We start from the raw sequence: 12,432 nt of genomic DNA, 5'->3' as shown, positions 1-12,432 counted from the left end.
TCACATTTCCAACAACGACTATAGCTTTAAATACGCGACGAGTCGTTATTCCTTAGTGATCGTGTTGTGAATGTAGAATGAAATAAACTGTCATGGGATAAGATGTATCCGTGTAACCCTGTCATTTGCTGAAGAAGGTTGGTTAGTCATCATTGGTTGAGGTGCGGTGGCATGTACAACTGTGAAACTAAATTAACAGTCAAGAAACAAATATTTCATTCGTCCACAAAATACTCTCCCATTTTGTAATTTCGGAGCGTCAACAGAAGTTTTTTCAATTTTTTATAAGTCTTAACTGGTACTAGCTGACTTTCATGATGCTCCATACTAGGATTAATAGAGTAAAGTATTTATGATGCAAAAAGACTACTCCACGTGGGTTGGTTTATACAATATTAGGATGAGAACGGTGACGTACTAAAGTGTAGTACGAATTACTACAGCTTTAAATACGCGACGAGTCATTATCCCTTGTTGATCGTGCCATGAATGCAAAAAGAAACAGACTGTCATGGGATAAGATGCATCTGTGTACATTGTCGTTTACTGAAGAAGGTTGGTGCATCGCGATTGGTTGATGTGCGATGGCATGTACACCTATGAAACTAAATTGATGGTTAAGAAATACTCCCTCCGTCCCACTTAAGATGACACGTTTTCCTTTTTAGTTTGTTCCAACTAAGATGACACATTTCCTTTTTTGGAAACTTTCTCTCTCCAATTAATACACTCAACCACTTTTTCTCACTCTCATTAAAATATTCATCTTTCTTTATCTTTCTACTTTAATACTTACATCCACCTCTTCTCTCTCCAATTAAACACTTTAACCAATAACTCCTAAAACCCCGTGCCGGCTAAGCAATATGTCATCTTAGCCGGGACGGAGGGAGTAAATATTTTATCCGTCCACATAATAATGACTTATTTTGTCATTTCAGAACGTCCACGGTCATCCAAAGTCTCATTTATTTATTTTTCCATTTTGATAGATAGACTATATACACTTCACTAAATCATTACATTCATATCTCATAATAAAAAGTGAGACATATACTTTAAACTTTTTCCATTAATTATATTCACGGGTCTCTCTAACTGGTCATCCAAAGTCTCATTTATTTAAATTTTCATTTTGATAGATAAACTGTACACTTTCACTAAATCATTACATTCATATCCCATAATAAAAAATGAGACATATACTCCAAACTTTTTCCATTAATAATTATATTCACGGGTGGAATATTTAATACAGATAAAGGACTGAGGGTGGAATATTTAATACAGATAGGAAATCATTATCTCTAATCAATTTGTTTTTGGCATTTTTAAGTTTACCAGTATTTGCCACCAGCTCCTTTGTTTTTTCCAATATTGTTTTTCAGTTACGAAAAGTGACAAATACTCATAAATCAGTGTAAAATTCTCAAATTTCAAGAAATCAAAATTTCAGTTCTTCTTGGTATCTTCATTTTGGAAATTGAAAGTCACGTACAAAAACTAAGATGATATAAAATAGAGTATTTTTCACATGGGTGGATCTTCTATTCCTTTTTTCTGTGTCCATAGTATTTTGCAACTAATATTTGTATATTTTTCTTCAATTCCAATTTATATTGCTTAAGTTTCAAGATAGTAAGTAAAACTCATTAATCCAATTAGGATATATGATTAATTTACCTTAGTGTACATAATAGTTAAGCACTCCGTAACATTTATTAGTATTAATCGAAAGATGGTATGTTAATCATGATTAATCTCTTGTTCGCGTAAGTTACACTTAACTCAAAGGTGAAATTAGATGCCATGCATTTTTTCAAATAGTTACTATAATATGCAATTTGCAAGTGTAAAATTTAGTACTCCCTCCGTCCCATAAAAGATGTCACACTTTCCTTTTTAGTTTGTCCCACAAAAGATGTCACATTTCTCTTTTTAGAAAAAGTTCTCTCTCACATGAATATAAAAATTATATTTTCTCTCTCCATTTAACACACAAAACAAAACCTCCTAAAATCTCGTGCCGTCCCACAAGTGTGACATCTTTTGTGGAACGGATGGAGTAATTAATACTCCCTTTGTTTCTTCATAGTTGAGGCGGAACTTTTCGGCACGGAGTTTTAGAAATGATTGTTGGGTGTGTTAAATAAATAGATAAAAAAGTAAGAAAGATGAAAAAGTATGGAGAATAAAGTATAAAGTGAATAAAGTAGAGAGAATAAAGTGAGAGAGAGTAAAGTAAGAAAGAGATAAAAGTTACCATATATGGAAATGACTCAACTATGAAGAAACGGAGGGAGTATGAATTAAATGACTAAGATAAGAACAAAAAAATATAGAAAAGAAAGCATCTAATTTCTTTCACGCACCCTCCCCTCTCTTAGTCTCATTACCCATCTCTCTCGCAGCCCCACACGTCAAAATTCTAGCTCGGTCACAGTATCAACCTCAAGGATATTAATCTTCGAGTTCGTAACAAGTGTATAATATTCGTCCATACCAATATCAACATGAATTGCAAGTTCAACTAGGGATGTTAGATACACATCTCTACAACTAACCGAATAATGTAGAAACTCGAATAAATGCATACAAATCTCTGGGTTAAGCCGGGTACTATTCTTGAAGCACAGAGTACTAGCGAATGATGCAGAGATAGGGTCCATGCTACCAGTCAAATTGTCTAAAGGCTAATTGATTAAGAAGCAATGCATTTCAAGGGCATTTCCGCTGAATATACGAAGCTCCGTGCTCTTCGAACCTGTTGATAGAGCGGAGGTGATGCAGTTGACATGAGAGCAATAATAGAAATAACACGAAGCATGAGGTATGGTGCGTTAGAGAAGAATGAGAGCTTACTCGGACTTGGAGAACCACATCTGCTGAAAGGAACCAAGTGATGCCAATATACTGCCACCTATCCAAACACTGTAATGACTATAGTCAGTAAATGATGCGGGGCCGTAGGCTAGCACGGGTTTTGTTTCTATACATAGTCATTCAAGTAAAGTAGCTATTGCCTAGAAATCATTGAAGACCATGCTATTGGCACGGATTCAAAATTTACCAAGTTAAAAAACTTAATTATCTGCTTCATATAAAAAATGTGTTCCCCAATTTAAGTGATAAATTTATACCTCATTATATCATCGTTCAATGTAGAGGGATAAAAGGCAACGCATTAAGGTGTGTTTGCTTTGAGATATAAGAAGGGATAAACTTCATTTACCATCTTATAACTCGCTTGCTTGAACATAATAAAAAATCTGGATAGGAAGTCTAAAATCCATATTTAGAGGGATAAAAACTCAATAATATTTATAAATTGAAAACAACCAAAAATAGCCGTTTCTCATCACCAAAAATGATGGTCACAAAGTAGAACTCTAGGATATGCACAAATCACAAAACCAATTTGAAGTAGAAATAAGTAAATAAATCCAACCTGAATCTCCTTTCTGTTGCATTTCCACTTGCTAGAACTTTCACCCTAGCCGCTTGAGGAGATTCCTAAAGAACAATATCAGTCATTGTCAGGATATTGCTCATCAATAGCTATAAGAAAATTCACTTAAATGATCATTGTTATGACTGTAACAGGTATGCAATATCAATTGGGAACATAGAAAAGTAATAAAACGCCTCTAATCTGGCAAATTCACCAAATATCGAACAGGGATATAGAAATGGTTCGAGAATAGCAAGGTAAGCATAGCAAGAAGCAGATTGGATAAGGACAAGAGCTGAAGTGATGTGTTGAATTCTTTACAATAACACTAAGAACTGTGGATGCGTGTGCCTGAGAAAACAAAATTGCAGTTGACTAAGCTACTTAAACATGCTCAGCAAAAGAACGTAATCTCAGCCACGATGGAATGGACATCTCCCAAAATTTATTTTGCTATATTTCCCTCTCTTTTCCCGGTTCTGTTTTTGACAAGGCAGGGGGTTCAAACATATTCTGCTAGAGCAAGAAAACATAACATGAATTTGATATTTTTCATGCCAACAAGCATATAGCATAATAGACAACCTCCAGTAAATCTTTCTCAAGACGTTCTTTCAGCTGTTGCATTGATGCTGTTCCACCAGAAAGCTGAAAAATAGACAATCATGGTATGAGAGCTGTAAAACTTTAAGTACCATGAAATGTAATTATTTAAACACAAAAGAATAGGAGTTGTTGATACTTGATACATATACTCATTCATATTCAATTTATATGGACATTTCAGAGGACACAACCGTTGGAAAGGACGTGAACTTTTATAAATATGGTGACACTATGACAACACTAAACATTATGTTTCTAGAATAAATGAGTTTACGTAGAAATTACCAAATTGATGACATGGATAATGTGCCATAAACTTATTCAAACCTGAAAGAACTATGGTGGCTTGGCTTTATTTGAAAAAAAATGCTAAAAAGGGAGGTAAAAACCTACACAAAAGCAAAAGGGATTGCAAAACCAAATCCTTATCAGACCATTGAAATTATTGAAGGAACCCAAAATTACCTAATAACTAAGTTAATTAGTTCAATTACTGACTGCACAACCTCCTGGAACGACCATGTAGTTTTTAAAATATAGACAGTATAACATCCTGGCTGGGGTGAATAAGACTAATGGCAGAGTGTGCTTATGAGAGAAAGCATGTTTATTTGGTAAGTTATATAAGATGATGGAGTAATCATCTTACCAATATGCTGCTATAAAGTTCTCTGCGGATGTCAACATCACACTTGCTTATGCTCTCAATAACCTGGAGAGGTTGAACAAAGTGTAACCGAAGAATCAGCTAAGCACAGAGCCCATATTTGAATGTAACCTACTCACCATTTGTGGTAGACCATGGGCAGATGAAGTTGTCTCTATAGAATTTTCCATACCAGGTATAGTCTGCGCAGAAAGTGGTTTAAATCAGCTAGGGATAAAGTTCAGAGACAAATGTCCAAATAAATCTAGGACTAACCATAGAGTCAGTATATCACTACCAACATCAATAATGTGCATAATTTAATTTCATTATCGATGTTAGGGTTTATAAATACACTCTAATCATAGCAATGAAGACCTCGGGTTGCTGAAAACTAACGACCGAAGTAGCAAGCAAGAATATTTAGCATTACAGAATAGAATATGATGCATCAAAGAAGAAAAGTACTGAAATTGATCAGAAATTACACGCACCAGAGCTAAAGATGGATTAAACAATATATCAGGAATCTTGAACCTGTCAGCACCAATCTCAATTGTTCTGCCCATTACATTAGAAAAAGAAATCAATTAGAAAGCACACAGTTGGCATAAATTCTAACAACGGTCAATGAAAAACACATGAATTAGAGTTTACTTGTGTAACATTCAATTAGGTACATCTTCAGAAAGGTTAAATACTGAGGCAAACATGTGGGCCACATAAATTGAACAAACTTTGGATGAATCAAAGATAGTTTTAAAAATATTGATGAAGGAAAAGGAACGTTAAACAATAAACTTACTGTCCGTCAGGAAGCTCATAAGGTGTCATTGGGATATTGGAGTACGATGTATCTAACCAGAGGAAACAATGTTAGCATATGGGTCCATAGCATTAGCCCAAGCAATTTGGGCAATGAAATTAATAAACAGCATTTTTCTATAGAAGTACAAAAAACTAGCATGCAAGACACCAAGTTAAAATAAAGTAAGTGGAACCAATCCTTGCCATATATCTATCTTCCACCAGACAAGCAAACAACAAAAAGAGAGAGAGCTTAGAATAGCCATAGATTGAATAAATTACTAAGTTACTGGAGGAAATAGACTAACAATCCTACAAAGTTCGCTGATCTAGTAAATCAAGATAACTTAGTTGATGGCAGACACTTAGCGACTGGCACATAATCTAGAATTAGAACACAAACTTAACAAACATAAAAGGTATTATTGTTGAAACCAAAAAAGATTGCAATATTTATTCATGCCTCTGAGCTTATGGCATATCAAATTCAATCTGCTGGCCCATTCTTATCATATTTGATGTCCCAGATATACCTATCAGTTCACTCCTATTTTGACTCAACTTCCACATTTAATCACCAAGAACAAACATGTGAACACTTAGTTTAATCCAGTAAACAGGAATATAGGTCAATGCTGATAGCAAACTATAAAGAAACCTTCAGGTCTGCATCAAATAGTCATGTAACTATGTAAGTAGTGGCTTTATAGGGTGGGGAGAAACCTTGTAAGTCACTTTAGTTAACTTCATGTATACCATCAAAAGCCAGGACGACACTTAACATTCTAATATTCTATATTAAAGTCATAAAAATAGTCAAATAATCATGAAGGCATCTTTAAGTTGTATATAAAGTGTGCAAACCATCATATGGAGTGTCCGGTGCTCGACACACGCATTCTTTAATATCACTAACAATCACCCGCTGCAAGAAAGAACAAGGTCTTAGCAACAGAATAGGAGCCAACAACAAATGAATTCTTACAGATGAATGACCTGCGAATAAAGTTTGTAACTTTCTGTAGTGTTGGGGAGGTCAAGGTCCACAATCTGTTGGAACCAAGAACAAAGTTATGATATTATCAGGAAATGAAACCACAAATTTGAACCAAGATGTAGACCTTAAATTTGCTAAGAAACAAATCAGGAAATAGCAGCCAAAAGAAGTCAATATTGTATTTACATATGTAGCATCGAGTTAAAAAATGATTTCATGTGCGCCATCCTGAGAAGAAGGTGGGATGTGTTCAGCCAGCCACACAACAAAGGATTTGATTTCACCGATGGAGTAAGATTATATTAGCAAAACAGCGAATACAGGTTCCACACCATCCTCATATTGCAACATAATGACAGTGCAGACTATACTTTTTACTGATTCCTATTGGTTCTCTTATAACTTATGCATAATAAAGTACTAAGTATTAATCAAGTATACACTAAAACTCAAATAGCATGCCACGTTTTCTACACAATAGAGAAAATACTTGGTTAGTGAACATCAAATGAATGATTGCTGACCTGGAATTCTCCCGGACGAACTTCCTTTCTTTTGAATGCATAACGAGGTTTTATCTGCAATTGTGAATATAAATGAGAATAAAAGAAACCATATTATAACTTTATGCAGAATACAAGTTCGAACTTTGCTGAAAGCAAGTTCTAGAGGTAGATTATGAACTCACAGGAAGTCCTTTGCTTTCCAGGCTTTTTAACAAGCAATCAGTAAGGAAATCTCCTCCAATGGGAGATGTTGATACAGCCTACAATCACAGAGAAAATTGAATTGCAATTAAGATAGGAAATCGAAATAATAGGTTATAGTATAATTTACTATTGAAATCATGATTTTGACAATGTAACAGGCCGTGACATTGGCCAACCATTAACATTTGCATTATAAAAAGAGATACTATATAATAGGTTTTTAGAAAAATCTCTTATTCAGGAAGAGAACAATCATAATCCACATATCAAACAATGACAGGTTGCATAGGTAGGTCTCCTTAAAATTTAAAGATGATAATTCTGCAATTATTTATTTATAGCGCTTGGCAGGAAAGACCTAAAGAGCGTCTCTGTAATTTGATTTTTCAAACCGAAATCAATATTATATCTAAGATCCCATTCCTGAAAATCAGGCCTAGTACATGCCCTTTCAGCATACTTATAAGCCTTACTGTATAAAATGTCATCCTAGATTCCAGGAACAATATTTCCAAACATTATTTAAACAGGTAAAATCAAGGATAACGGTGTCATACATTTACTTTCTTTTTGTTTTTTGGGTAAGACTCAATATTAGAAGAAGCAAAATGGTAACAAGGACAGAAAAACACCACAAAGAAAGGCTGAACTAAAACACCAACATGCACAAGAGTATCTAGCATGTGAAGAGAAGTAACCATATAGTGAATGAAAAATACAAAGTACTGTAAAAACTTGATAGGATATCTTGCAAAGAGAAAGAAGTGCATGCATTTAAGTGGAAGTAAATACGATTATAATACATCTATACATGTGGATGAACTGAAAATATCCTAGAACAAATTTCCACATTAAACCAAGAATACCTTCTGAAGAACATAACCATCCTGTACTGGAGCCACAGTAGTAGATCCTCCACCACTGAATCAAGGAGCCAATGAGCTAATTTAGCTTCACAGTATGCATTTTCAACAATCAGAATAGCAAAAAGCAAGTGCAAAGGAAAGTATCACAAGCTGCTAAAGTTACTAATTGTGATTTGTGTTAGCTTAGTAGCTTACAGAACTTTAAAAATTCATACGACAAATGCTTAATGGCAAAACAAATTCAACCTTTGCACAATTTACTATTTCAGGAAATTCTATAGAAATTGCAAATTTTCCATAAATTTAGTAATGAATTGTTGCATTATGCAATTTATCATTTTGAGGAATGTGCAACTACATAAATAGATGCTACTATATAAAGGCAGAATTCAGTCAAAACCAGTAACCTGAAGTACATCACATACTTGTACCGACAAGACTTGGTCAGTCAGTTAGCATTAACCAAATCACAAATTTGCCAAAAATAACAGTGACTGTTTGTTGGACAAAATGATTTCATATGAGAGGGAAGAACAATTGCCTTACACCATAACAAGGGAACTTTTTCATTCCCAATACATGTGAAGGCAAGTGAAAGAGCTTGAAGTACTAAAAAGAAATGGTTTGAATTTGAATGTTGAGTGTCATAATGGAAAGTTAAAATTCATGTAACTTAAGTTCAAAGGACAATAAATATTGATGACAAAGTACATAAGCTCTTACCAGTCAACAACTAAAGAGGTGGCACGTCCTGATGCAAAAGAAGTAAGAACCTGGAATGTATAAACAGCCTACAGTTAGAAAATGGCAGAATAAAAGGCCCTGAAATAAAGAACAAACCAGGCATTGCTTCCAAGCATAACTCAGATCAGAAATAGGAGCTCACAGCATTTTTGGCCAAAAATAATGCAGGAACTTGATATTTTTCAAACATAATCTCAGCAGTCCTGTTAGAAAAGTAAACTCAATCAGCTTAAAACCAACCATAAATCTCACAAGCCTCACTACAGCAATCACAATCTATGTTACCCTAGAGCAAAGAAGATATAGTACATCAAGACCTATCAGTGAACATGGTATGCTGCTTATTTGTGGAAACTACACTTGGAAGTCAATTGCAGCAATCTGCATATTATGGTATGCAATAGACTGACACAAACTAAATCTAGAAACCTAACCAATTTAAAATAATTATTAGTTGCAATATTATAAGACGCTAATTCAGAAACATATCTTCACCATTATGCTGTAAATGATTTATAATTAACTTCTTCTCATTTGACAAAATTGTATATTAAAATGCCTGCATTGTTGCCACGGAAAATGTAGATATGTACCATCAGCTACAAAACATAGACATTCAACTCACTTTTCCCTCTGTTGTTGAGAATTAGAACATGACTCGGCAAAGAGCATTGGATGTTCCTTTGGATCAATCAACAGGCATTTCCTGTGACAAACATCATGTAGATTGTGAAAATTCTAATGTGCAGTACTAAGAATGTACTTATAAGACATAGAAATATAAAAAAATATAATGAAGTAAGGTAAAAAATGTCTGCTAGAGAAAGTAAACGATTCTCCACTTGTTTACAAGAAGGCCTAACGACATTAAAGTGTATAAAGTTAACAAGTTAGCTACCTCAGAGCATGGTCCCATATGTTTTCAACCATATCCCAGTCAACGACTACTCCATCCTTCATAGGTGATAGTACCTGAAATTGATTTCCCGCTACAGTCAACAAAATTATTGAGGAGACGTAGCTTAAAATAATGCATGGAAAATTTGCACCTCCATATGATCCCTGCGATAGCCCAAGTCTTGTGATCCTACATAAAATTTGCTCTTGCCCTTTGATTTAGGTTCTGGGGTGGATTCTGAGTTCACGTTTGCATTGTCAGCATCATCAATTTCCATTCCATCAATTGACCCGACAACCTGAGTAGACACATTTTGTGTGTTTCTATCAGAATACAGTTAATTCCGCAAGGAGAGGAATAGATACAATGACGATATTATGATAATAACTGAAGAAGTGAGGGCTTCCAACTTGATATTTCCGAAGAACAAAAGGTGACTTTCCTCCTACTGTAGTACTGTAGGATTTATACACAAGAAAAAGAACACACAGTAATTCATCGCCTTATATTTAAACTTTTGGCTTCCCTGTCAGAAAGGAGTCAAGGACATTGTAACCAACTCTTTGTAAGTATGCCATAATAATTAAACTATTAAGTTGATAGAAATGAATGGAATATTGCAAAGATAGCAAGTGAAATTACAATGTTAGGCTAAACAGAAATTTATACATATTGCTACATGGCCATAGCCTCACAAAAAATTTAGTCCATGAGCATATCAACCCTACATCAAATAGCAAATGAAATATCAATGCAGACCACGTACTTAAAAGATGCTTCAAATATTTTTGAACTATCCATGATTAACCAATTGAAAAGGTAAACAAGCTACTCATACTCATCTTGTATGCTTACTGTCATCTGCTGCCTCCAAAATTCTCATTTTGCTTCAAACCTCGACAAATTAAACTAACTTAACTATAAGCATCGCGTCAACTATACATAGAACCCGTAATCTTCAAGCAACCATTTCAACTTTTTACACTGGCAGTTGCTGGAAATGCATCAGAACTTCTAAATTTGGAACCACAAATAGCAACACTCACTCTCTAGCTACTAACTAGAGTCACATTGTATTTAAACTAAACAAAACTCTAAAAGATAACAAATCAGAAGATGCTTCGTAAAGAGATAGCTAGCTAAAAGGTTGAGTTAGCTCTCACAGATGGGAAAACAGCTTTTGGCGCATCTTCGCCAGCGTAACCAGCTTTGCAGGTATGGGAACCCAAGTCGACGACTATTGCCGATACTTCATCTGAATCAAATAACATAAAGCAGCAAATGTCTCAATTAAACGTTTAGAACGGAGCAGAACATACGCAATTCAATTTACCAAACTAAATTGAGAGAATTATCAAGTGTAGTATACGCACCTCCTCCATACATGATGATTCGACGAGGGCTTGGAAAGCAACGTTCGATTTCGAGATATGAAGCTGAAATTTGGTAGAAAAAGCCTCCTCAGTTACAATTATTGAAGATTTAGCGCGCGAATTAGGGTTTATGAAGAGGATTACCGTTCCCCTTTGAACGACTTCACTGCGCGCGGGAGAAGGAGTGACTAGTGAAGAAAGAGGAGTTTCAGTTTGGGGCTTTGGGGTTTTGTTTTTATTTTTCTTATATATTTAAATAAAACAAATATTGGATGACTAAATGATAGCTTGAATTTGATGTGTAGGGATGTTTAGACGGGTAGCACGAATCGGGTATCCGCACCACGAAAAATCGGGACCGGGATAATATGATTAAAAGAATATTGTGCTTGGTACTTGGCACTCGATTAATTAAAAAGTACTACCTAATAGTAGAATTTTTAAGATTAGGATTTTACTCTTATTTTTCCCATCCAATTCATAACCCGTCGATACCCTCACTCGTTGCCTTCAGTGACTCCACCTAGCACCCACCCTTTGCACAGCGACTGAAACTGCTAATCAGTTCCACCCAACTCTCCTCGCCCGATGCCGCCCAATTGCCCTTGCTTCTGCTGATGTACACTACTCGATAACGCCCAATCCGCATTTCCAACCTCAGCTCTCCCGACGATGCCACTATCTGGCAAGAGGTATTGATAATTACTTTGGTTTGGAGTATGTTTAATTAAGTTGCAGAATATGTGAATATGAGAATGTGAAATTGTGAAGAGGTCGAGTGTAGGTAACTTAGTATCTTCATCAACTATCGGGTGTACTAGCAAATTGCGTTGAGTTGGATATCGAATTTCTAGAAAATAGGGTGCGAATACCCGTTTCAACGGGGCATGTAAGAGTGAGCGAAATCTTTGTAATTTGAATAGCGAAATTGAACTCACATCAAAATATTAAAATTAGATGATAATGAACTACAACTTCATTGTCTCCTCCATCTAATAGATCGAGGATTCATATCATCATAGAATTAGATTAGAAACCATTATAATCATCTTAAAAAATATTAAAATCGGTTTTCAAAATCCAAATATTAAATTATAGTTCCAACCATCTAATTTTATTCCTAGTACAAAAATATAACCATCTATTTAAATTGTCTAGCACCATCATTGATCACACACTATTATCCCAATCTAATATGCTTCCACAGCTAAAAAAACAATCTTATTTTTTATTTTAGTTTGTCCATCAATGTTAATATAATTTTTATTTTGTATCAGTACTACTCCCTCCGTCCGCGAATAGGAGCCCCAATTGAGTTGGGTGCGGGTTTTAAG

General features: G+C 34.9%; 1 protein-coding gene across 3 annotated transcripts; it reads right to left on the bottom strand.

Annotated features, from left to right (window-relative positions):
- Positions 1 to 2,445: 2,445 nt before the first annotated feature.
- LOC125215796 (actin-related protein 4) lies at positions 2,446 to 11,380 on the bottom strand. Of its 3 annotated transcripts, XM_048117347.2 has the most exons (21): positions 11,243 to 11,380; positions 11,099 to 11,161; positions 10,889 to 10,980; positions 9,877 to 10,023; positions 9,726 to 9,799; positions 9,453 to 9,533; positions 8,970 to 9,030; positions 8,807 to 8,856; positions 8,084 to 8,138; positions 7,196 to 7,273; positions 7,032 to 7,085; positions 6,507 to 6,560; positions 6,375 to 6,435; positions 5,509 to 5,560; positions 5,198 to 5,264; positions 4,844 to 4,906; positions 4,707 to 4,769; positions 4,037 to 4,099; positions 3,449 to 3,513; positions 2,863 to 2,931; positions 2,446 to 2,764 (listed from the first exon to the last, which is right to left on the bottom strand). In XM_048117347.2, exons 2-21 carry the CDS (start codon positions 11,109 to 11,111, stop codon positions 2,719 to 2,721), a joined length of 1,308 nt encoding a protein of 435 aa, XP_047973304.1. In that variant the 5' UTR covers positions 11,112 to 11,161; positions 11,243 to 11,380; the 3' UTR covers positions 2,446 to 2,718. The 3 variants fall into 3 exon arrangements, with proteins under 3 accessions (XP_047973304.1, XP_088925494.1, XP_047973303.1); XM_089069368.1 differs by lacking the exon at positions 11,243 to 11,380 and having other exon boundaries at positions 11,099 to 11,236; XM_048117346.2 differs by lacking the exons at positions 11,099 to 11,161; positions 11,243 to 11,380 and having other exon boundaries at positions 10,889 to 10,996.
- Positions 11,381 to 12,432: the final 1,052 nt, after the last annotated feature.

The sequence above is a fragment of the Salvia hispanica genome, chromosome 3 (genome assembly GCF_029641045.1).
Source record: "Salvia hispanica isolate PSC_SH4W2 chromosome 3, Shi_PSC_v1, whole genome shotgun sequence".
Taxonomy (NCBI): Eukaryota; Viridiplantae; Streptophyta; class Magnoliopsida; order Lamiales; family Lamiaceae; genus Salvia; species Salvia hispanica.
This window is presented reverse-complemented; position numbering and strand designations above follow the sequence as displayed.